Below are 27043 nucleotides of genomic sequence, written 5' to 3'. Positions count from 1 at the left end.
TCCTTTCCTTTTCTTCTTCCAACACTTTCCCTGCTTGTGTCTTATTGTTACTGTTCAAGTAATGCTTCCTTCCCTGTAAACGACAACCAACCTTGTATTGCCTGCAGAAAAGCTTGGCTATGCACTCCCAGTTAATGCACAGCAAATGTGTTAACTTATATCACAGATATTAGAGTTTGTCTCTTTTGGAGTAAAACCATCCTGATGCCCTATGTAGGTTTGCACATACTGACCCTTCCTGTAGCAGCTGCTTAAATTCTTTGCATGTCAGTCTTTCTTGGTCTTATATCTTGACTAGTTCCCTAATACACACACTCATGAAATACATGTATACACATAGGGAAACTGCTGTATTATACTTGGCTGAGGGGAAGTTGTTACCTGCCAAGTGTTGGGGTTAGTTTTGCACAAATTTACTTGAAGAAGTGAAGGGATTTGGCTGCATGGTGATATTCACATAGGTATAAAATAGAGTATATGGTGGAAATTGTCACTATGTATGTTCATCTTAACAAGTATATAACTGAGTGAATGAAGAAATGTTTATTTACTTTTTGGGTAATGTCTTTATGGTTGAGACAAATGGCAACTGCCCATATGTTCATTATATGGTCATCAGTTATACAACAGTGAGTTCCAACCCAAGTAATCTGACTGGACAAGAGGTATTCCACCAGTACTGATACAGATTACAACACAGGACTTTTCAAACTGTACATCACTCTGCCTCAGACAGGTGTTCTGCTTAAGGTTAATTAAAACTAAAGCTGCCTCTTTGAGGTATATATTTTACACACAGGTCAAGGGGAATGGCTGGCAAGATTTCTGTTGGTTGTGTGATTCGTAGAAATCTTCTAAACAAGGGATGACCCAACCTGACACAGAGGGTATATTGTTCCATAAATCTATTGCAAGGGATATATTCCGCATCCATCTGAGCAGCAGTCCATATACGATGTTTAGGGAAACACCTCAAAGGGTGATTGATGAACTGTATGTCTGTCACATTCATTACAGGCCAATCAGAGCTGCAAAGTACATGATGTCATAGGTCTGTGCCGCCTCAGGGAGTAAACAACATAATATGAGCTAGATAGGCAGCCACTATTGTTCACTATCAGTGGAGCCTGTAAGTAAATCAAACACTTGCCAAGGCCAGTTGAAAGTAGGGATTCAAGTAGGGATGCACGCAGTTAATCGGTAAAACGGTTAAATTCAGGATTTACTAGTCAGTCTAACTAATTACCTATCATTTTTTTTTATAAACACAGGCCTATAATGCTCTTTTAAACTATAATGATCCTCCCGCCACTACAGGCCACTGTAGCTTCAGTTAATGGCCGCTACCTTCCTGTCTGGCACTTCACCGGATGTAAATATGAGAAGCTCAGTGGTGGTTTAGCGGTTAGCATGTAGGAGTAAGTAAGCGGAAATAAAGTGGTATGTAGGCTGTTGAGGGTGTAACTCATGTATAACTACTCACCTGAAGTGAAAAGATGCAACACATCAGAGCACAATATTAATCTGCAAACAGGAATGAAGGCTGGTGGCGCTTGCTGCTAATGTTAGCACGTTGTAGAGTATATCAGGCTAATATCACACCCGGTGACACAATGACCTTGGGAGGAATTTGACTGTTGTTGGGATTTTCTGTTCTTTAGACGAGTAGGTTAAATTAAATTTGAATGGGACACTAAGGAACCTCCTTAGTTGGGTCGTAGTAAAAATATTTTGAGTTTATATTAAAGGATTCTTGCTATATATCTTCTAGGTAACACAATTGATATTGATATTTTTATGTGCTTGATCTCCGCCTGTGAAACTGACTAAAGACCTGCATCAGTAACTGCATTAATGATAATCTCTTTTGTAATCTCATTTACCTTTGTTTACCAGTTTGCAGCAAATCTGAACCACAACCATACCTACCACCTTGCTCTTCTCAATGATGATGATTAGTCTGCTCATTATCTAACCTTGAACACGCTTTTCAACTTAAAGCTTTCCATTCCTGCCACCTAATGGCAGAAATGGAATATGGCCAGGCCATTGGCTTTGCAGAGTAAGAGATAAACATGCATTGGCTATTTTGAGATGTCCCATTCATAACAACTGCCTGTACAAACGTATAACTGGCAAATACCAGTAAACATCATGGCTTCAGACGGAGTTGTCCAGAAATTGCATAATTGTCTTCTTTTTGCTGATCCAAATGGACCAAACCTTCTTTTTTTTTAAACTTTTTATTTATAGTTTTTTTTTTTAAATAGAACAAAAGGCAGGTGTGGTAAAACATAACAGTAAAAAAAAAAAAAGACAGATAATCATGAGGTCTTGGGTTGGTCCAAACTAAAGGGCAGCAAAACTGCCTCATTCACATGCAGAGTGCAAAACCTTGTGGTTACAATATACACATATCTATATATGTAAACACATACACTGATATACATATCCGTACAAACATACAAACACGTGACAGTTATCAAAACACCAGTAAAGCATTAATTGGCCAAATAAAAGTTCCATTTTTCCCATCGTTTCTCTCCAAGCTCTTTGTGAAGTCGTATAGAATGAGTCATCTGTTCCAAAATATGCAACTGTTTTACAATGCTAACAAAGAGACCAGCCGATGGACAATTTTCCTGTAACCAGCACTTTGTAATGGCTTTTTTGCTTGCAACAAGCAAGATTTTTAGAAGATAGGTATCAATACTATTGAGACCATTAGGAAGATGTCCAAGATAGAGGGATGTTAATGTTGTACTGATAGTAAAACCCCAAGTTTTTGAAATAATTGCTGCCACCTCCTTCCAGAAGGACTGAATGAGGGGACAAGTCCAAAACACATGAGCGTGGTCAACTTCAGTCTCTCCACAATCCCTTCAGCAGGGAAGCTGGTTGCCTGTTTGCTTGGATTTCTGTTTAGGAGTGAGGAAAAAACGTATCAAATTCTTCCAACAGAAGTCCCTCCATGTCCAGGAGTTTGTTGAAGATGACCGTGTCTCCCACGCTTTTAGCAACATTTCCTCTGTTATTGTAATGTCCAGTTCTTTTTCCCATCTTTGTTTAACGTAATCCGTATTATCATTTTTAAGTAATAAAATACCTTTGTACAATTTACCTATGAGGCCTTTGTTGCTACTGGAGTTATAAGCATCAATAAACAGCTGAACAAGTATTGGTGGTTCTCTTGTACCAGGGCCTTTCACCTTTTTACAAAAGTAATCACGGAGCTGTAAATATCTAAAAAAGTCAGCCCCAACTAGTCCAAATGACCGACATATGGTATCAAAACTGTTAAATTCCCCCTTTTTTAACAATCTTACACAGTGAAGAGATACCTTTATAAACCCATTCTCTAAATCTAAGATCTTGCGATGCCGGTGTAAAGTCTGGATCATACGCTGGCCATCGAAGTAGCTTAATCTCATTTTGGAGTTGAAAATTTTTGACTACCTCTGCCCATACTTTTAATGAATGATTTACCCGTTTACTTGTTGTTTGTGACATAGACCAAACCTTCTTTATTTGTCTTTTGTGCAGACTCAGATATGTTTTTTTAAGACAGTTACTTTTCCCAAAGACATGTTTTGTTCTTATCATAACATGCTCAGCCTTTTCTTACAATAACACTCATACTTATACATTTTTCCTAACAGAGCTGGAATTCAACATGAAACACAGCTTTGCTTAAACTGGACTACCAATTGGTACATCTCTATAAATACTGTACCAGTGAAGCCACATGTGGAAGTAAATTAAAGTCAAATGCCACATGTTTCTGTTGGTCTTAGAACAATGCCAACCACAAAGCAATATTTACACTGTGCCATAAATTTCTTTAGAATCAAAGTATCCAGAGGAAAACCCTATGTAGGTCATTTCACTTTGCCAGGACACTTGAATTTGCCAGTCCATTGTGATTTAGATGCAGCCAGTCCAAAAGTCATGTTAAATCCAGAGGTTTTAATGAAGAAACAATCTTATCTAAAGAAAATGTCCCAGTCGAGTGTGTAGCATGATTTTACAATAAATGATGAAATCTAACTATTCCTCTCCTAAGTGGACTGCTGTAATGTCAGAGTCTGACGAGGAGACTGAAATCTTTCATTGTCTTCACACATGAATAGTGTGCAAGTGTGTGTGTGTGTGTGTGTTTTTGTCCCACTTGATGAATGGCGTTTCTATTCACATGCTGGTGGAACAAAGCTACTGCAGAGTTCAGGCTACTGCTGGATATCCTGTTGATATCACACAGGCCCATTCTTTCAGCTGTGTATGTGTGTTTGTGAGTTAATACACATAGCAGCCGTTGTGCAGGGCTGCTGCATGGTTGTGGTTAGTTACAAATTCTTTTTCTGTTGCTTACAGTACTGTGAGTAAGTGTCTGTGTGTTCCTCCACTGTTATTGTGAGCAGGATGCCTCTTTCCAACAGTATCCCAGCCTCTGTCTTGCAAACGTCATCTGTCATCACACTGCAGACAAAGCATGTAACTGTCATATTTAGGCTGACAGGATTCTTCTCAGCATTTATCCTACAAATGGCCAGATGCTGGATAACTAAAAGTGGGCATCAGTGTTGTGTCCCTGTCTGGGTGCTCTTTGGCACTGATCTGCCACATGTCACATGTGATGTTAATACTAATTCCTGGGCAAAAAATTTCCAATCTGATCAAGACAGTTTATAATTCTGTGGAGTAATGTCATGTCATGTAAATACAAAGTGCCAATAAAAGTATTCACCCCTTGGATGTTTATCCTTTTGTTTATTTTATAAATCAATCAGGGTCAATATAATTTGGCTTATTAGAAAACAAAAATAACAAATCTTTAATATCAAAGTGAAAACATTTTTTTAAAGTAATGGTAATTGAATAAGAATATGTAATTTGAAATAAGTGACCAGTTAGGCTAAATATTCACCCTCTTCAAGTCAGTATTTGGTAGATGTACCTTTGGCTGTAACCACAGCACTGAGTCTGTTTGTATAGGTCTCAATCAGGCTTGCACATCTGGACACTGAAATGTTACGGCATTCTTCTTTGCAAAACTGCTCAAGCACTGTCAGGTTGCATGGAGATCAGGCATGAACCCTTTTCAAGTCCATACACAGATCTCTTGAAGACTGAATAAGATTGTCCTACAGGATTTTCCTATATTTTGCCACATTCAATTTTTTCCCTATATCTTTTACCAGCATTCCAGGGCCGCCTGCTGAGAAAAATCCCCACAGCATGATGTTGCCACCACCGTTCTTCACAGTGGGGACAGATGTGTTTGTAGTGATGTGCAGTTTTTGGTGTCCTCCAAACAAAGTGTCTTGTCTGATGGCCAAAAAGGCACCATTTTTGTCTCATCAGACCAAAGAACTTCATTCTACTTGATCATGTACTCTCCCACATACCTTTTGGGGATCTCAAGAAAAGATGTAATGTGAGTTTTCCTCAACGGTGGCTTTTTCTTTGCCAATCTCCCATTAAGCTTTGACTGGTAAAGAACCTGGGTAACAGTTGTCGTATGCACAATTGCTCCCATCTCAGCTGCTGAAGCTTGTAGCCACTTCAGAGTAGTCGTCTGTGTCTTAGTGGCCTCTATCACTAGTCTCCTTTTTGCCAGTCACTCAGTTTGACAGCCTAATTTAGGCAGATTTACACATGTGCCATATTCCTTCCATTTCAGCCTTGGATTTTTTTTGTCAGTCTCCTGACTTATACTTTTCAATAACCTTTTCTCTGAGTTGCTTGGAGTGTTCTTTTGTGTTCATGATGTAATGGTAGCAAGGAATACTGATAACCCAATGACTTGACCTTCCAGACACAGGTGTCTTTATACTACAGTCACTTGAGACACATTCACTGCACTTAGGTGATTTCCATTTTAGTATTGTGAGACTACTAGTGCCAAATTATGTCAGTCACTTTAATGGAGATGCATATTTATGCAGTCAGTTATTTTCCTTTTATATTGTTTTATTTGATGAAACATTACTTTGTAGAAATCCATGTTTATTTTGACATACTTTTTATTGGCACTATACAATAAAATCAGATTTGTGTCAATACAAACTTAAACATAAAACGTAATCATTTATTAATTTATTTCATGTGATACTACTTTTTTAAACATTACATCCATTCTAGTAAAAGGCCTGGGTTCATGTGTTGTCATTACTTGATACTGTTTGTGTATTTTCCATGTGTCCTCTGGGTTTTGAGCTTTAAAGGAAGTGAAAGAGAGAAGAATGGGGGGAATTCTATTGTACAAGTGTGAGAAGAGGGAAAGAGGACAGAGAAGCATGTGTCAACAGGGTCACCTATTTTTAGCTGTCACTGTCCTCTGTTGGCCTTCCTGCCTGGACGCAGCCTTGGAAACACACACTTACTCAAATGCAAGATAGCAGTGACACCATAGCATCCCTCCGGCATTTTGCATCTCTGGGCCTGCAAAATGTGTTTTCTTTTTTTTTTTTCTCCCCTTCAGCTGTTAATCTGATATTGCATATTCATCCATCCATCCATCTTCTTCTGCTTATCCGGGTCCGGGTCGCCAGGGCAGCAGTCTCAGCGGAAGGGCCCAGACACTCCTCTCCCTGGCCACTTCCACCAGCTCCTCTAGGAGGATACCAAGGCATTCCCAGGCCAGCTGGGAGATGTAATCTCTCCAACGTGTCCTGGGTCTGCCCTGGGGTCTCCTCCCAGATGGACATTCCTGAAACAACTCCCAAGGAAGACATCCTGGAGGCACCCTTATAAGATGCCCAAACCACCTCATCTGGCTCCTTTCAATGCAGAGGAGCAGAGGCTCTACTTTGAGTCTCTTCTGGATGTCTGAGCTCCTTACCCTGTCTCTAAGGCTGAGCCCAGACACCCTGCGGAGAAAGCTCATTTCAGCCACTTGTATCCGCGATCTTGTTCTTTTTGTCAGTACCCACAGCTTGTGACCATAGGTGAGGGTTGGAATGTAGATTGACCGGTAAATTGAGAGCTTTGCCTTCTGGCTCAGCTGTCTCTTCACCACAACGGACTGGTATAACGCCCACATCACTGCAGACACTGAACCGATCTGTCAGTCTCCCACTCCATCTTTCCTTCACTCGTGAACAAGACCCCGAGATACTTGAACTCCTCCACTTGGGGCAGAGACTCTCCTCTGACCTGGATTGGGCACCCTTTTCCGGCTGAGAACCATGGCCTCAGACTTAGAGGTGCTAATCCTCATCCCAACTGCTTCACACTCGGCTGCAAACCATCCCAGAGCGAGCTGGAGGTCAGTGTTCGATGAGGCCAACAGGACTACATCATCTGCAAAAAGCAGAGATACAATCCTTAGGCTACCAAACCTGACACCCTCCACCACTTGACTGCACCTAGAAATTCTGTCCATAAAAGTTATGAACAGAACCGGTGACAAAGGGTAACCCTGGCGGAGTCCAACCCTAACTGGGAATGAGTTCAACTTACTGCCAGTAATGCGAACCAGACTCTCACTTCAACAATACAGAGATGGAATACCTCATAGCAATGGGCCATCAACCCCATATTCCCGGAGCACCCCCCACAAGATACCTGGGGGAACATAGTCTTAAGTCTTTTCCAGATCCACAAAGCACATGTGAACTGGTTGGGCAAACTCCGATGCCCCCGCCAGCACCTTCGCGAGGGTATAGAGTTGGCCCAGTGTTCCAAGGCCAAGACAAAAACCACATTGTTCCTTCTGAATCCGAGGTTCGACCAACAGCCAGACTCTCCTCTCCAGCACCCTGGAGTAGGTTTTACCAGGGAGGCTGTTGAGTGTGATCCCCCTGTATTTGGAGCATGCCCTCTGGTCCCCCTTTTTAAAAGGGGGGACCACCACACCAGTCTGCTACTCCAGAGGCACTTCCCCCAATGTCTATGCAGTGTTGCAGAGGCGTGTTAACCAGGACAGCCCTACAATATCTGAAGCCTTAAGGAACTCTGGGTGAATCTCATCCACCCCCAGGGCCCTGCTGCGGAGCTGTTTAATTGCCATCCCTGAGTCCTCCAGCTCTGCTTCCTCCACGGAATGCATGTCAGTGTGATTGAGGAGATCCTCGAAGTATTCGTTTTACCGCCCAACCACACTCTCAGTTGAGGTTGGGAGCTCCCCATCCCCACTGTAAAATGTGCAGACAGAGAGTCACTTTCCCCTCCCAAGCTGCCGGACAGTTTGCCAGAATTTTTTTTGGGCCGACTGAAAGTTTTGTTCCATGGCCTCACCGAACTTCTCCCACACCCGAGTTTTTGCCTCAGCAACTGCTGAAGCAGCATGGTGCTTGGTTTGCTGGTACTTTTCAGGTGCCTCAGGACTCCCACAAGTCAACCATGCCCTGTGGGACTCCTTCTTCAGCTTGACGGCACCCTTCACCTCTGGTGTCCACCAACAGGTTCGGGGATTACCGCCATGACAAGCACCAGCAACCTTGCACCAGCAACCTTGCTCTACGGCATCTATGTCCCCTGCCACCCTCATAATGTGGTCGAAGCTCCGCTGGAGGTGGGAGTTGAAGACCATCCTGACAGGGTCCTCAGCCAGACATTCCCAGCAAACCCTCACTGTTTGTTTAGGTCTACCAGGTCTGACTTGCTTCTTCCCCTGCCACTTGATCCAACTCACCGCCAGGTGGTGATCAGTTGACAGCTCTGCTCCTCTCTTCACATGAATGTCCAGAACATACGGCCGCATGTCAGCTGATACAACCACAAAGTCGATCATTGATCTGCCACCCAGGGTGTCCTGGTGCCAAGTGCACTTATGAACACCCTTATGTTCGAACATGGTGTTAGTTATGGACAAACTGTGACCAGCACAGAAGTCCAATAACTGAACACTGCTTGGGTTTAGATCAGGCAGATCATTCCTCCCAATCATGCCCTTCCAGGTCATGCTGTCATTGCCCATGTGAGTGTTGAAGTCGCCCAGCAGAACAATGGACCCCCCAGTAGGGGTACCTTCCAGCACCCATCCCAAGGACTCCAAAAAGGGTGGGTACTCTGAACTGCTGTTTGGCGTGTCAGCACAAACAACAGTCAGGACCCATTCCCCGACCCAAAGGCACAAGGAAGCAATCCTTTTGTCCACTGGAGATATCTCCAACACACAGGTAGAGGAGCTATAAGTAAACTCACACATGCCCTCCGCCTCCCACCCAGAGCAACTCCAGCAAAGAAGAGAGTCCAACCCCTCTCGAGTAGTTTGGTTCCAGAACCCGTGCTGTGCGTTGAGGTGAGCCCGACTATATCTAGCCAGTATCTCTAAACTTCTTGCACCAGCTCAGGTTCCTTCCCCACCAGAGAGGTGAGGGATGGCAATTAAACAGCTCCGCAGCAGGGCCCTGGGGGTGGATGAGATTCACCCAGAGTTCCATGTTCCAAAAGCCAGTTTCCGTAACCAGGGATTGGAACGCCAAGGTCTCTGCCTTTGGCTGCTGCCCAATCCACATTGCACTGGACCTCACTGATTCCTCCTGCAGGTGGAGAGCCTACAGGAGGATAAACCCATGTCACCCATTCGGGCTGGGCCAGACCAGGCCCCATGGGTAAAGGCCCAGCCACCAGGTGCTCGCCATGGTTGATCTTTATCACTTTAACAGCAAACCAACACAGCAGTGCCTATGATGCAGGACTGCTTATGCAGAAGGACTGATTTAATTTAGTGTAATTTACTTTGTTTGTCTCTAAAATCAACAAATGTTATTTTTTAGGATTTGGATGAACAGCGTCACCACAAACCAACTGTAATGTGTTCTTATGACTACCTGCAGTAGTTGAAATTGTTTTAACCTGGGTGTTGTACATGCAAACCTATACACTGAAAAAGTAACCATAAATGGAAAGCATCAGCACGCACACCATCTGTTAGTAGACATTCTTTTACATGAAAGCTTCTCTGGACAATGTACACGTGGGGGTATGCACCTTCTTATTTTGTAGTAATTTATTTGTTTTGGAAAGAACTGGGATTATAAGGGCCAACAATGTGTTTTAAATTTACAGAAATAGTTTGTACTGAGAGCCCCACTCTGGCTTGATGTGTGGGTGTGCACAGATGGGAACCTGCATGCATGTTTGCATTTGTCCAATTTACTACAGTTGCCAGAATCTAAGGATGCATGGCAAGGGGGAGCAGTATGACATGCATGATGTATCTGCATACATGAGCCAGAAAATATTCTCAAGTTACCTCATCATAATGTGTGCCAGAACTTACAGTCGGACTTCCCCCAAGGGCCAGTAAGCTAAACACAAATGAGAGCATGTGAGATTGATTCAATCAGTTTTGAAGACATTATTTCTAAACTACAGTCAGACTTTATAGTCATCACTGTGTTTTTATCAGTACAGATGAGTGTTGAAAGTGCCTGTGGTGTTTTATGACTCTTGGACTTTAAAAAATGAAATGTTAGAGTGCATCCTGACTAGTATGCACTTTTGGGAGCAAACAATGTGTATACTGACATGTGCAACCTTTAAAGAGCACACTAGTGCACACGTAAAGCGTGCATTTATCAACGCTCACTTTCAAGTGCATACCTTTATGTGCACTCTAACAGGTGCAGAATTTCAAGCCTATAATTACTGGTGTAAAATGTTAAAAGTGAAGTTGCCCGTGCACACTATTAGTGGTGCACTCCTTCAAAGGCCCACGTTAGAGTGCACATACACCAGTGTACATTTTAATTTACTTCTCTAAAGCAGTGGTTCTCAGCTGGTGGGGCATCAGGATCCACCACCACCTCCTAAAGAGAAGTTGAATCCCAAATTAAAAAAAAAATCCATCCTTATTTAAGAGTGCTGTATTTTGGACCCTAAATGGAACAAAACAAAACACTAGACAAAATGGAGAGCAAAAACATGATTAAAAAGTAAATCATACTGAAGAGCAGGCTTGCATACACCTCATATTACCCCATTTGGTAAAAATTTGATAATTTCTTAAGGAATTTTCTCTTATCTTAGGAAAATGAGCTTTGTTATCCAAGGAAAAAGAGATACTTAAGTAGAAATTTGAGGTGAGTACTGAATTTTACTTGCCATCATAGGAAATTTAAAAAATAGATTTATTAATTTACTGTATATCCATTTTGAGCTTCGGCACATGGTACTTTTGCCATATTTTTACACTTGCACACATTTGCCACCTACTGGATAAAGCTTGAGAAGTTGAGAACAAAAGTTCATTCTTGCAAGTCCAAAATTCCTTGTGAAAAAAACTCACCAACATTTTTGACATTAATCATATGTTTTGCACACATAGATTGTAGTTAGTATTGCTTATTGTCATTACAATAATATATAACACTCTTAAGTGTTTAAAACCTTATCTTAAGAACATCAGTTATTTGGATTCCTATTCAAGACCTAATCAAAGTGACCCCTGTTGGTGCTGAACTGTGCCTATAGGGGCAGCAGTGTCAGACCTCAATGAAAGCCACTGCTGTTAGCAGAACTTTGTTTAGATGACTGAAATACTATAGCAAAGTCAAAATCAGGGACTCTTTTAATCATAGAGCAATATAAGATTTTTATTATAGCCAATGCTTTCTTAAGATTCTTATGTTTCTAGTCTCTTTCCTGTGGTTGGTTTTGATTTTTATCAAGGAGAGCGTGCACTGTGTGGTAGAAGCCAGTATGAAGAAATCCACAAAGACAGGCAGGCTTCACTCACAAGGTGCTGAGAGGACCTGTCAGTGGCTGAGAGGAGAGGGAGGCCAAAAATAAGGGAGCAGAGGAGCCAGAAGGAGAGGGCTACAGTAGAAAGAGGTTTAGCTTGGTGGACATGTAGCCTGACATCAGGAAAACTGAGGCCATGCAGGCTGTAAAAGACACAGTTGTGTGCTACCAAACAGAAACAATAAAGGTCTGAAAAAAAAAAGACTAGTGAGAAAAATCTATTAGAAGGGGTGGTGAAGTTTAGGAAATATCACATTTGATAATAAAGGGATGTGGCATTCATGTCATTTATTCAGCTGTTATGAAGGTCTTTTACAAATGCTCTATAACTATTGAAGAATAAAATGCTTTTATGTAATATGCTGATGACTTGTGGTTATCTGTTCTGATACCTGATATACTGTTTTTTCATGTTTTCAATGTTTTCTCATTTTAGCTAATACCAATACCAATATTCACAAAAAATATCTAAGATCATTCAAAATTAAACATTTCAACAGCTTCAATTAATGTAAATGTATTGGTTGCAAATCAGGTATTTATAACATAAGTCATAATTTCTAATTATTTCTTGCACTAACACACTATTTTGTCCACTGCTGAGGGGTGAAAAAAAACATCCCTCCATCACAAAGAGTGGTCTTAGATAGCATTTACTTGCATTAACATTTTGCAACTTTTTATATCTCCTAGTTATGAAAGGAGAAAGGAGAAATAATTTTATTAGGAGTCAACTGTAAAAGCTTCATTTTTTCTTGTCCAGTCCTCTTGATCTGTAAAACCACAGTTTATCCCTTACGGTCAGAGTGTGGTCTTAGTGTGGTCATACTTAAGTTATTTTGATGCTTCAGAGCTGCTGTGACTCAATGATGACTGGCTTCCTACGATGTCCTCTCAGTCAGTCCCAAGTGAGATAGTTTGTGTGTGCCAGTTGTGTGTGTATGTGTGTGTGTGTGTATATTTCTGGCAGCAGTTGCTGGAGCTGTTAGGCCTGTGTTTTCTTTGTGCAACTGGCAAACAGCAGAGGATCTTCCAAACTTTTACACACACTCTGAGAAAATGCAAGAAAGGTCTGTGGTGTTGACATAAACATGGCCAATTAAACCCATCTGTCTCCTCTCTTCACTTACTGTCCTTTCCCTGACTCCACTCTGTCTTTTAATAAAACTCATTAGCCAACCTCTCTTTTCATTCACCCTCACCCCATAGCGTTTGAGTGTGTTTTTCTGTTCTCTGCCGGGGTTGACATCATTGCACTGCGATTTTTTTCTTTCTTTAGGCCATGAAAGTTAAGAAATAGTTTGCTAGAACCATGTTCCTCTTAGCAAGCAATTTCACAAGGGGAGTTATCAGAATTGTTTCTTTGCTCCACTTTCTCCCTCTTGTCTTTCACTCAACAGCTTACCCCTGCCTGTCTAGCATCAGGAAATATAGCCTTATATGTTACCCTGCCTCCAGTTTAAATGGAGTTGAAGCCAAACTGGCCGTGAGCGTCTGTCTCCTAGGAGCTCTTAGCGCCTCATTTATTATTTGAAAGGCATCTGTCTGTCCGAGGCTTTTCACCGCCTCACATGGCTCATGTGCCCCCTCTTTAATGGAACTTTTTGCACTATTCAGCACACACTTATGTGCACAAACATTCACAAAAGTACACCCCTATGCAATAGCTGTCAACTTTCATCACCAAACACCTCAGGGAATCTACTTACAGTGTCCACCTGACTGCATTTAACCTCTACAGTATGTATCTTACTTTCTGTAACAATGTGCAAACAGGACAGAATGAAAAAAAAAACAACTCCTGTAAGGGCATTACGTTCTCACTGTTTGACTCGTTTTAGTTGACTAATTATAGTTTAACAAAGCTGTTTCTTAAGTGTTACTTAAGCAAATCTAACAGCCTTTTTTCCTTCTATTTTAGGTCTCTCAACAGCCAAGAGGAAGTTTGCAGACTCTCTCAACGAGTTTAAATTCCAGTGCATTGGAGATGCCGAGACAGATGATGAGATATGCATAGGTAAGCTTTCTAAAATGAAATCCAATCTAAGTCTACTCTCCCTGCAGAGGATCGCCTGTAAATAGATGCTAGACACTGCTCTGTCATTTATTGTGCCTGAAATAGAACAGTTTTATCAGCACTGATATAAAAGCAAGATTGGTTTTCAGAGCAAAAAATCACTCACAGAATAGGCATCTGATGAGATGAATAGGAATCATTAACAAGTTTGAAAACTGATAGTAATGCTTGTCAATTTGAATGCTCATCATTTCAACCACTGGCATCCAAAATATACAGGTGCATCTCGAAAAATTTGAATATTGTGAAAAGTCATTTTTCTGGTGTTCTAGAAGTGAAACTTTCATATATTCTAGATTCATCTCATACAAAGTGAAGTATTTCAAGAGTTTGTAAAAACTCCACTGTCTAAAATATTAGTATATCACAAAACACCAGTCCAAGTAAATACTAAAATGTTATCCCTCTGGAAAATTGTATTTATACTCTCAGTAATTGTTTGGAGCTCCTTTTCCACAAATTACTGTATCTATGTGATGTGGCATGGAGCCAATCAGTCTTGCTTGCTCAGGTGTTGAGGTCAGGCACATTGACTGGCCAATTAAGCACAGTAATATCATGATCAGCAAACCAGTTTCTAGTAGTTTTGGCTACCCGTGTGGGCAGGTGCCAAGTCCCTCTGGAAAAGGAAATCAGTATCTCCTCAGTATCTTCTCATCAGATGGAAACATGAAGTGCTCCTGGTAAAATCTCCTGATAGATTGCTGACAAGTGTTGACTCTGAACTTGATGAAGTACAGTGGACCAACAGCAGCTGATTACATGGCACCTCAAATCATCACTAGATGTGGAAACTTCATAGTCCTTGGATTCTGTGCATCTCTGATCCATCCCCAGATTTGGGGTCCTTGATTTCAAAATTAAATTCCAAATTTACCTAAAACTAAAAACAGGACTTTGGACCACTGAGAAAAGAATCCAGTTTATTTTTCTCCTTAGCCAAGGTGAGAAGCTTATGACATCTGTGGTTCAGGATTGGTTTAACACCAGGAACACGATACTTGTAGTCCATTTCCTGGTCCTGTCTGCATGTGGTGGCTCTTAACCCACTGACTCAAGTCTCAGTCCACTCCTTGTGAAGCTCCCCTGAGTTCTTGAATCTGTTTTGTTTGAAGGCTCCTTTGAAGGCTGAGCTTATCCCTGTCACTTGTTCCCCTTTTCTTACCATACTTTCCTCTTCCAGCTAACTTTGAACTTGAATATGCTTTGATACAGCCTCTGAGAAGAGCCTGCCCTTTCTGCAGTGACCCTCTGTGGCTTTAACCTGACACGCCAGATGGATGTGTTTCACACATCCATCCGGGAAAGCTTCAATAGGAAACGTTTGAGAAAAGGCAGAGGCTTTGAAAAAAAACTTGGGGGGTGATTGGGTGAACGTTCTGTCTGTCACATCTCTGTGGGCCAATCAGAGCAACAAAACACGTGACGTAGCCACTATCACCATATTTGTAGTTCTGCGTACTGAGATATGTGAGCTGTAAGCTGTAAGCTGTAATCACCAAGATTAAAACAAAGAACTTTTACATGGTATTCTAATGTTTTTGAGATGCACCTGTAGTAGAAAAATGGGGAAACTTATAATTATGATCGTTTCTGTAACTAAGAGTTTTTTGGCAAGGCTGCAGTGCAAAAAAATGCATCAACCATAAGTCGTAATAAATATCTTGTTAGATTTTTATTATTCACCTTCTATGATAGAATTACTGTTTTGTAATTTTCATGTTTGTAATCCTCAAAGCACAACATAGTCATAAAAATTAATGATCTGTAGATAAGCGTTTGAATTAAATGTTTAAATCCAAGAAGTCACCATGCTGTTCTGTTGATAGCATAATATCCGTGTACATGTTTAATGAGAACTTCAAAGCGTCACAGTCATGGATGTAAACCACTGTAAAAACAGAATTAAGTGTTCAACTTGAAGCGACATTTTTATAGCTCTGAAAAAGGTGATTGACCCATTTTTTAAGATCCTGCACTAGATGTATTTCAACTGCTCTGTATTCTTTTACTACTATATTGTAACTCCTGTTACGTGATACATTTATATATTACTGGTGAACAATAAGCAACCATTCACTCTATGAACTCATCCTGGCCTGTCAGCTCTCATTGAAACATGCTGCAGCTGCCACACCCTCTCCCTCTGCCCGGCCATGTCTATGTAGGCTGCAGCTTCTCACTGGCCTGACCCACCCTTTAATGGTGTTTAACTAACCCGGGCTATCTTTCCTGAACAGCTTGCAGCCCAACTGGGCTGCACCCCTGCACTGTTGTTTTTAGGGTATTCATAGTTATACTCACGTCAAAATTCATTTTACCCTCTCTTACAGGGAACTCCTAAAAGCTTGAAAACATTTACATTTAATGATATAAGTAATATCTTGCACAACAAGGCAAAAAACTAGCTAAAGGATAACTTACATGAACTTTTACCCACATCATCAGTGAATATTTGCTTGAGCTTACACAGAGTTTTGACTGCATTTATGGGTTTTATTAAAGCTCTGCACTCTTTTCATTGCATTCCTTGCATAGTCCTGCTAAATCGCCTCCTTGTTAGTTTAATCTAACTTTTATGAGCCAAAGCCTGAAGCTGTAAATTTGATTTTGAATCACTGAATGGGTTTAAGTGTGTTTGTGAGAATGAAATGATTAAGGTAAAATCTGCGTAATCTGTTTGTTTGCATGTGTCATTTCAACAAGGTGCACGTGCTCACTTTGTATGTGTGGCTCAGTGAAGCCAAGTGTGGGTTTTTGTGTGTGTGTAAAGTGTTGGACAGTGATGGAGGCTATTGAAGTGGAAACTCTGACCCAAAACAATGTAACCAGGCCTCTCCTGCCAGCAAGCGGGGAAACAAGCAGTGAGCTGTGCTTGCTGTCAAAGCACCATAGAAACAAACCCTCTAAATTGCGGTTTCATTTCCAGTTAATTACTCTGCTGTGTCATGAGTTTGGACACATTTGTGAGAGGTCCAAGAGCAGGGACAAAAGCAAACTATCTCCCTCTCCTTTCTCTTGTCTTTTATGTCTCCTCCTGTCCTCAGCCAAGTCTCTTCAGGAGTTTGCAGCTGTCCTACAGAACCTGGAGGACGAGAGGACACGAATGGTGAGTGTTGGGAAACACTACAAGGATATGTGTGTGCAAAACTCTGCCTGGTACAGCCTGGTATTGGCCTACTAGAATTAACTAAGATACATAAGGTTGAAACCTGGTTTCATAAATAAATGTACCAGGATTACTTTTTCATTCTGACAAAACAAAGTCAATCCTGGCATCAAATAATATTCATAAACAGGTGATATAAACCCAGTTAACTTTTTCTAACCTCTGAGTTTGTAGGTTTCTCTAAGTGTCAGTTAAAAAAGAGACATGAAAGGTAGTTAAAATTTCACAAAAATAATATAAAAAGAATTTCAAGTTGAGAGATATCTATCATACATGCTTGTCTATAATGTTATGTCTTTCTCCCACAGATTGAGAATGCCAACGATGTGCTCATCATGCCTCTGGAGCGGTTCAGGAAAGAACAGATCAGTGCAGCGAAGGTAAGGATGCACTTCTGCACACCGACTGAACTGGTGTCTGGAATGTCTTTAGCCAGACTGGTGTTGTGCAGCAGTATTGATATGCTGACAGGAAAACATTGATTGGCAAATCAATAAAAATCCTTTTAGTGCTTTTGCAGCTGTTAGGGGCGCACCATTAGACACAACACCAACCTAAAACATACAGTTATTAATAATATAAAGCAGTTCTTTAATTGAGTTATTGTACTTATTTCAACATATTACTTTTCTACAATGACAGGTATTCACAATATCATCTGATCAAGTCAGATTTTGTTACTGCAGTTTTTCTTATTCTTGAAAACTAAAAATTTATTGTATCCATACATCTTGAAAATAATATTAAAATGTTTGCTCAGCTAGATTTTTACATGTTTTAAATCAACATAAATGCCCGTTAACATGTTGACAGGACCATCATTAATTACAAAAATATATAGTATTTAAATCCTGTGCTATTACATAAAAAGTCACTAAAATTACTTCTTTAATTTTTAAGCTGTGTTTTAGTTACATACTGTGACATTTATACACAATTGTAAATTATTTTTTTTAGAAACAAGTACTATGTGACAATAAATCAGACAACATTTTGCAGGCCTCAAACTTTCAATGATATCTTCAGTGTTCTGAATTTATCATAAATCTCTGCAATTACCTGTGTCAGCAGTCAGGACTGTGCAGTCAACAGTGAGCTTGCACTGAGACACTTTGGGAAAGTCCCTTAACGACAGGCTTGTAATGCAAAGCTGTTTTATATTACAGAATATTTACAGCATGTCCCAGAGCCCCCCTTCCCTGCAAAGATTGTCCATGAATCTCTATCAAGGTCTGAAGCTCGGCTAAATGACCTGAATAGGAGATTAGAGGAAAACATAATCCTGCTATAAATCACTAACTTCAGCTATGGGGGGTTACACAGGCCAGCAGGGCTCCCTCATGGCACAGCTTGTGTTGTTTTAGTGTTTGAGTGTGTGTAAATCTTGACTGAACATACAGGAGGCTTTAGAAACACTGAATCACATAACTAAACATGAAGATGTTAACTCAATATTCACTGCTTAAATATTGTCTTAATTTAATGCTTCAGTTTCATTTTTTGCTCCTTGTGCTCTATGATGTCAGGTGAAAACATCAGTAGTATACTGTATATTTTGGCTAATCTCTGACAAATGCATCATATATGCCATGATTCACATCTGTTGGCTGTAGGTCATGATGGAGTCATTAACAGTAGGATCTGGATTAGAAGCCACAGGGGGGTCCCCAGATACATGCAGCATTAAACATGTTAATCGGTGTATTTTCTTCTAATCCGTCCTTTTATGGAAGGTCATTGTTTGATTTTGACATGATGGCTGGATTAAAAGAAGTGAACGCATAATCTGCACAGTTAGGTCAGCATGAGTGATGTACTAATCCCAGTTTAGCCCTAAAAGAAGTGATCACATCTTCGCCTGGCACAGTTTCACCTTTTGCGCCAGAGCTGGCAGTCCTGGGACACATGAGGAGTTTTTGGAAAACCCTAGTGAAAGGATTTAGTAGAAATCCTAGACTGTTTATTTAAAGACAAAAAATAAGGGTTGTTATCTCATTCACGATTTAATTCATAAAATGTCATTGTGGCAGAGGATTTAAAGGAAGTAGCTCAGTTTCTTCAACATGCATTACAAGTATAAATAGTTCTACACTCCTTCTAGCACTAACATGCTGCTGGAAAGCTTGCACTTTTAATAGCAAGGAGCTGGTTAAATAGGGCCTTTTTTGAATTTATGCAGACATGATTCTAACTACCAAATACAAAAAAAATCTTAGGAAATAAGTTCAGGATGAAGTGACATAAAGAAGAGCCTGCTGCAATAATTATTTTAAGTTTTAAAGAATAGATTGGATCAGAGTATGTTGGTCAGTCATACTTTTTTGTTAACATAAAACACACAACATACATTTAGTCTTTACATTAAATGACTAATTTTGAAAAGTTTCACACTGTGAGCTGTTTGCAGAAACAGGCTGGGTGAGATAATGCGTCCTGCCGTGTCATGTTCCACTGGGACTTCCTTGTGAGTGTTGACATGACAAAGCAGTGGTGTGTGTGGTCAAACTTAGTTGTGTGTGATGAGTCAGACTGGTGGCAGGGCTGGAAATAGATCAAGATTAGAATACATTACTTAACAATCATGCTGGACAGAGACTGCCATCTGCTGGCTTCCAGTAGAAGTACATCTAAATAAATCAGTTTTGATATCTATTGGTTTTTATGATGATTTTGGAAGACAGTCAAGCAGTAAATGATAGAAAAGATGACACACTGAATCACACTGGATGTTTTATTTAAACAGGAAATAGGACAATTAATTATTTCTTAAAGGTACCAGATAAGCTCTGTGTCACATAATAGTAGATACAGCTGCAGCTAGTTATTTTTGACATGATTTCCTCAGTTAATGTGAGAAAGTCAAAGAGGAAGACACAGAACAGAGGCCTTGTTGTTAAGAGGGACGCTCATCATCTCTGATGCATTCTGCAGCTGCTGTCTGTTCCTCCTCTGGCCCAGAGTCCTGATTCTTTCTGTTCAAACTGGCTTAGCAGGGAAACATCTGTGTCATATGACTGCTGCAGGGGCTGACATCATCTGAGTTTAGACTTACAAGGTGGATGAAGGTTTTTAGAGGAGTATGAAGATTAAATCAACTTAAAGATTCCTAAAAAAAAACCATCCATACATTGGTGTTTTCACAATTCAAAATATAACACTTGGGGGGTTGGTGTAGCTCAGTGTGTTGTACAGACAGATCATTTAAAGTGACTTGTTGCACTGGTAGGAGGTTTGACTTCCAATTATGATGCTATTTTAAAAATGTCACCCCTCACTCTCCTGTCTTCCTAAACTATCTGGTAAAGCTGTAAAAGATAGGTGAACTTAATTGAAAAATGTTAAGCCTGAATCACATTTTTCAAGCTTATGATTGATTAAATTGTTTTGTGTGTCATGCATAAACAAGCCCAAACAGGCTTAAAAGACCAGAAGCCAAAAACAGATGCTTAGTAGTAGTACTATTACTAGTAGTAGTAATAGTAGTATAGTAGACAAATGAAATAAACCATCCTGATATTTCTTCCAGGCTTTTGCTACAAAAGAGGTCAACTTATTAACACTGAAAGTGAACAACTGTTCCATCCTGTCATCATCATTGCTCCAAAATATTTCAGGATTCAAATCCATCAAAGAAAGGACAACACAAAAGAAAATGAAATTCAATCTTAACTTCTCGTAAGTCACAAATTTCACAGCCTCTTCTCCTCTGGGATGTTTTTTTAACCTGCCAACTTCAAGAGCCAAAGAAAGATCTCAAAGATCTCTGACTTATTATTCATAAAACTCAGTGCAATAACCATACTTAATTTGAATATATCCTCAACTTAGGTTGTACCAAAATATTGTTTAACCATTCCTTCTTTAAAATCTTGATATGTAACTTTTTTTCTAATAGCGTTAATGCTAATGTGGAAAATAATCTGTTTAAAAAATAACTAAGTCCACACCTTTAGTGCACAGTAAGGGGTGGATCTCTATCTTAAATGTATAATTTGATTATTTTTAAAAAATGATGTCTCAAAAATCAATACCCTTTGTATTTCCACATGTCTGATATAATTTCTGGAGCTCCTGCCTGGTCATGTTTTGAATTTTGGATAAAGAAATACAAAAACATAAAGGGACCCGGACAGATGGACTGTAAAAACACCTTGGGGCCTCTCTGACAGTGGGAGACCCACCCTGATCGGCCTCTCCTCTGTTTATGTGTCCACTTCTCTCCTCTTGTTTCCCTCCCTGCTTCTCTTCATTGTCTGTAGCTTCTCCTTAATACTGGCGTCAGTTTGATAGCTATATAATCCTAACGTTATAAATGTTTACTATGAAATCATTAGAAACTGCTCAGAAAAGAAACATCTGGCTCTTGTTTTTTCTGTCTCTTGATCTTCACAGCAGTTTTTCAGTCCAGTTTACAGAAACACACACCCTGCTCTATCTATCCCTGGTTTATCATCGATCTATCCGTCTGTCTCATATGACAGTTATCTCAGATGATGTGAAACAGTCTTTTGTTTAATAAGCAGCTGTTCTCCCTGGAGGAACAATTGCAGACCAGACTCCCTGAAAAATGGCAAATGTTTTGTGAAAGCTATAAAATTATAGTGACCAAGTAAATGTAATAGGAGCTGAAATAAAATTTTGGACTTTTACTTAGTGAGATAAAATGACACTTGATTATCTGCCTTCCACCCAGGGATGACCTTTTATTTTCCATCTGTTACAGGAAGCAAAGAAGAAGTATGACAAAGAGACGGAGAAGTATTGTGCAGTTCTGGAGAAACACCTCAGCCTTTCAGCTAGGAAGAAAGAGTCACACCTACATGAGGTAAGACGATTGTGCTTATATGTTCATATGTCGTCTTCAGCCTCCCTCTATACTTCACTACTTGAAATACTTTAACTCAGGCAGGGGCTAAAAGTTGGGTTTTGTGTTAATCATGAATAAGAGGGTGGCTAAAAAAAATAAGCGAAATGATTAAATAAATGAAAAAAATACTTGTGTAACGAAAGAATATACACATACATAGAGACAGTGGGTATGCTTAGTGGTTTTGGGTTAGGAAATGACTTGGAAGTATTTCAGTGCCAGCAAAGATAAGAGCTGTTCATATTATCTAAAAGATAATGAGAGGGGCTTCATTGCTTCCTTTATTATCTTCTTTGGCATAGGATACACTGAAACAATCTTTAAAAGGGAAAGATGAAAATATTACCTAAAATTCTTTAAATAAACTATATTTAAGTGTCATTTATCTCAACCTTTATGAAAGCAATGAATTATTTATCTATTTACTATTTATTTACATTTATTGCACCAGGAAGACTTCATTAAGAAATTAGGAATCGCATTTACAAAAGGGTCCTGGCCAAGATGGACAGCAATAACTTAAAAAAACAAATCACGGAAAAAACAAATGCTGTGTCACAGACCAGAAAGTCATCAGTGAAACATCCACAACCTGATGCATTTTCCTCTGATCTACCTTTAAAAAGATTTGAGACCACCTCCTCAAGAAATAAGGTCTCATGTAACAGATTTCAGGCTGCAGAAGCAGCGTACAGCAAAAGAGCGAAGACTGGAGCTCCCAGCACTTTTCATATGAATAAAGTCACACAAGAATGATGGAAGCAGATTAAGTAAAGCCTTATAAATAAGGATATTCCACTGATTTAGCCTATGAGTGGTCAAAGAAGGTCAACCAACTCAATCATACAGGATACAATGATGAGTTCAGGACTTAAGCTTCATTATAAACCCCAAAGCAGCCTCATCCTGAGGAAACATTATAGCCATTGAAAAAACTCTATAAGCCTATATTATAGGGGTGCACCCATTGCAATTTTCTGGCCGATCACCGATCATTGATCTTTAAAAAGCCTGACCTGCCAATTCCGATTTTGGCCGATACCGATTTTTTTTTAAATAACTGACAGCGTACACCTTCAATGTTCCAATCTTATTTTATTGAAAAACATTGAACAATACCCGTGAAACAGCACAAACTTGGTGTTTTAACTGCACGAGGTAGTTCTCTCAAATATAAATGAAAAGTTTAGAGCATTGCTGTCCAAACTATTAAATTATATCAGCTCCTTTAGTCTTTCATTTTTCTCATTTTAGTAAGTAGAGGTGATAAGATCGGTGGATAAGATCGGTTTCATATGTAAGTATCGGCCGGTCACGAATCCCCCCAAATTAAGGAAATTGGCGCCGATACCGATTTTGGCTGATCGATCGGTGCACCCCTACAATATTATCATCAGGTTTTCACATTACATTTACTGCATTTAACAAAATGATAACACGCAGGGCCACAGATGCACATTTTGTAGCTGTAAAATTACAGTTTTTACTCAGCAGACATCTGGAGCATCCACCTAGTATACTTCACACCTTTCATTGACCCTGTGATGGTTTTCATTTATTGTCAAGGAAATGTGGTTAGGAAAGGACTTGGATAGTAATAAAGCAGTGGTTCTCAGTGGGATTTTTATTTATTTATTTATTTATTTATTTATTTATTTTCAGTGGGTTGTAAAAGTGTGCCTGGAAAAAAATGATAGCAAAAAGTTTGATTTACAGAAGCCCTAAGCAGACATATATCCATTATTTTATTTGGCTTCTTCTTTGAGAGTGCTTCTGAAGCCTCTGAAGGTACAAAATCATGTTAACATTATTTGCTGAAGTGAGTAGCCTTTCATCTTTACAAGGCTTAAATAAGACTCCCTTAAACACTGAGCATGTGGACAGGACAGTATCCTTCTATCTGAGCAGTTCTAAGGCCTAGCTATAAGAGGGGTGAAGTATTTGTTGTAAATCATTTGTTTAAGTCAGGCAAGTGTATTCTACCACTCTAAAATTATTTCTAAGCGAATCAGAATATGTCTGTTTTAATTTCCTTCCCTATTGTAGGCCGATAACCAGGTAGATAATGTCCGGCAGCATTTCTACGAGGTTTCTCTGGAGTACGTCTTCAAGGTTCAGGAGGTCCAGGAGAGGAAGATGTTTGACTTTGTGGAGCCTGTAAGTGGACACATCTCTCCTTTTTAATTCTTTTCCCTTCATTTGCTTTGCACTCATCACTTTTTCAACTACTCTTCTTATGGTACTCTTGTTGGACTTTTATTTGGTAATTCTTTCTTGATCAAAAAATCTCCATAGTTTATATTCTTGAATCCATTTAACTAAATATGTAGAAAATGCCCTATTGGCAACCTCCAGTGGAGACAATACATAATGCTGCAGTTTAATAGAAATACATGTTAATAGGCTGGTACAACAAAGGATTTTGGTCTGAATAGCTGAATAGCAAAATTCACCATGGGTGACATATGTAAAGGTGAAGTCAGACTACATGATTTTTTTTTGCTGATGGTAACAATGGCAGATTAGGCAATCACAGAGTCACTGAAAGAATGACATACTGTAAAGAAGACTGTCTATAAACAAACTATGTTTACAGTTCTATACTGTGATTGTTTGTCCATCCAAACATTATGGTGAAGGATGTGCTAGCTTGATGCTAATGCTAAAGGCAGTGACTCACCAGTCTGCTATTTCTTGACAACATTTCTCTTCATCAGTTGCATGTGCAGACTCACTGCTCTCATTGGTCTGCATCACTGACTTCACAAAACAACTTGCAGAAGGCAGGACCAAATGAAATGTTAGACTTCCTGTTGGCTCAGAGTCCTTTGTAGGGCTTTTCCAATTTTTTGCCACACCAATCCCAGACCAAGCCATGCAGATTTACTTTTCCATCACCCGTTTGGCCATGTTGGGCTACGCCAAGCTGTGCCCAGAATGGTTCTGCTCTGGAGCAGGGTCCAAGTGTGCCCGTCCCACTTCCAAGCACTCCGCAGTGACGTCACAGTGGTTCGTCAGCATTCAGGGACGCCTCTCAAACATGTTTGCAACCAAACTTTGAAGTACCTGCCGCATAACCAATAGAAGAAGAAGAGACTTTGAGGTGAAACAATGGGAAACTCTTGAACAATACAATGAACAATACAAGTAGAGTCAAGCTACTCAATGTAATGTAAAAGCCCCATAGGTCTTTAGTCCTCTATGTCTTTCAATACGCTTGTGAGGCCTGGATGTTGATGGCTCTTTGGCACATTTTTGGGTCTCTTTGGGAAGACTGTGTTTCTAATGCTAGCATGCTCAGGAATGTGGGGATGGGAAGGGTCAGCGGCTTGATAGAGGAACAAACTGTGTGTCCAGGACCTGGTGGGCCAGCCCACACGCTGGGACGACCACATGTGTCGTGGAGAGGGCAGCTGGAAAGGCACCTCGAGAGATGGGACTGGGCCTGGTGGATGACCCTTCAGGACAGAGCAGTACAAGACCAACTCTGACGTGACGAAATGCAGAACCAGCATATGCTCCCATGCCTGACCTGACCTGACTTCCTGTTGGGAGGTCAGGAGGTGTCTCACACATGTTGTTGAATGTTGTTCATGATGATACACACATGATGAAAGCAGAATTTTTGGGGCTGACTGGTCCCAAAACCAACTAACAGATCTGGCAGTAACTGTGCACAAAGTGTGTATTCTGACCTCAGCTTAAGTCTTTTTCTATGGTTTATAGAGACTGTACTTTTTCACAGACTTCTTCAGTTTCTTTCTAATTCTCTGTTTGAATCTCCTTTCAGTCATCACCCTCTCAAAAAACACACCTGTGTTTTTTTCCACTTCAAATTTCTTTTGCTATTTGATTCTGTCTTTTTCCTAACCCTCTACCCTTCATTCCTACTTCACATTCTTTTATTTTTCCTCTTGTCCTTTGTTTTTTCCTCTCACCATAAATCTTCAATTATTCCACATCTACCCCACCTGCCCTCCTGTCTTTTTTACTTCTTCTCCTTTATCTGCTTCACCTTCTCTCTGTGTTTTTCACCCTCAGCTGTTGGCCTTTCTCCAAGGGCTGTTCACCTATTATCACCATGGCTATGAGCTGGCAAAGGACTTCAACCACTTCAAGACTGACCTCACCATCAGCATACAAAATGTAAGGTCACACATACACTTCAAATACAGAGAACAGGGTCAGAGTTTCTGCACAATTATAAAAACACATTCATGAAATGATAAAGAAATGGTTAGGGGAAAAAGGAACAAAAAACGGAAACATTTTCAGTAACTTGCAGAGTAGTTGATGTGTTGCTTTTGTTCATCAGTGTCTGATTTTTTCCTACTTTTTCCAGCCACAGGTGCAGATTTGAAATGACTTCACTCTTTATTAGGTCTTTAGTTGAAAACCTCTTTCACTTTAGAGTCCAGAGCACATTGAATTAGTCAATGCCAAGCAAAGCTGCACAGAGGAACATTTTAGAAGATAATAAATGTTGAAGAAAAATAAATTGTCTAAATGCTTAAAGTCCAAAGGTTACAGGGACTTAGTGGTTCTTCTGAAATCATGTTTGCATCTGAAGAACACAAAATCCTTTTTACAACACTGATACACATCAATCACACATCTATTTCTACAGGGACTAATTCTACAAGAATGTTTGAAGACCAGTTGTGTGTTTTTTTCTCTATTGCATCTTTGTAACAATTTGCTTGATAGGTTTACATGACATTTGCTGTTGTTCCAAATTAAGCTTAATTAGGATCTGACAATAGATGTTTGCTCTTCTCTTCTCATGCTGACAGACGAGGAATCGTTTTGAGAGCACACGGTCAGAGGTAGAAAGTCTGATGAGGAAAATGAAGGAGAATCCACATGAACACAAAAGTGTGAGCCAGCACACCATGGAGGGATATCTGTTTGTACAGGAGAAGCGTGAGTATCAGTCCACTTCTGGTTACAGTTTAAAATGAAGGCAAATTTCCACCTGATTTACAGTGTTACAATACTGCTACAGCAAGAATGAGTATGTCTGCGCTGGCTAATTTGACAGAGTAGAAGCCATACTGTAAAAAACATAGACAAGATGAGAGCTTCCAAAAATTCAAAACAAGTGATGGACATAAAAAGGTAAAATATACTTGAATACTTTAGTTTCATACAATGTTTGAGTGTTTGTTCTTTACCTGTATATTATTATTTGTGGAAACATAATACTTTTACTCCACTACATTTGAAAGACAAAATACAT

The 27043-nt window shown here is 39.9% G+C and overlaps 1 protein-coding gene across 3 annotated transcripts in view; it reads left to right on the top strand.

Moving 5' to 3' along the window:
• Positions 1-27043, top strand: part of LOC121518787 (rho GTPase-activating protein 26-like) — a 132159-nt gene that overhangs the window by 47724 nt on the left and 57392 nt on the right. For all 3 annotated transcript variants that reach the window (XR_005992672.1, XM_041801387.1, XM_041801389.1), the window contains 7 exons: positions 13613-13708; positions 16816-16877; positions 17246-17317; positions 21661-21762; positions 23851-23961; positions 25846-25950; positions 26598-26727. Coding sequence is in view for 2 of the 3 variants with exons in the window: in XM_041801387.1 (XP_041657321.1) it covers positions 13613-13708; positions 16816-16877; positions 17246-17317; positions 21661-21762; positions 23851-23961; positions 25846-25950; positions 26598-26727 (678 nt within the window). In the remaining variant the exon portion in view is untranslated. The remainder of the gene's footprint in view (positions 1-13612; positions 13709-16815; positions 16878-17245; positions 17318-21660; positions 21763-23850; positions 23962-25845; positions 25951-26597; positions 26728-27043) is intronic.

Source organism: Cheilinus undulatus, linkage group 12 (genome assembly GCF_018320785.1).
Source record: "Cheilinus undulatus linkage group 12, ASM1832078v1, whole genome shotgun sequence".
Taxonomy (NCBI): domain Eukaryota; kingdom Metazoa; phylum Chordata; class Actinopteri; order Labriformes; family Labridae; genus Cheilinus; species Cheilinus undulatus.
The sequence above is the reverse complement of the archived record's forward strand: the minus strand, read 5'-3'. Positions and strand labels throughout refer to the sequence as shown.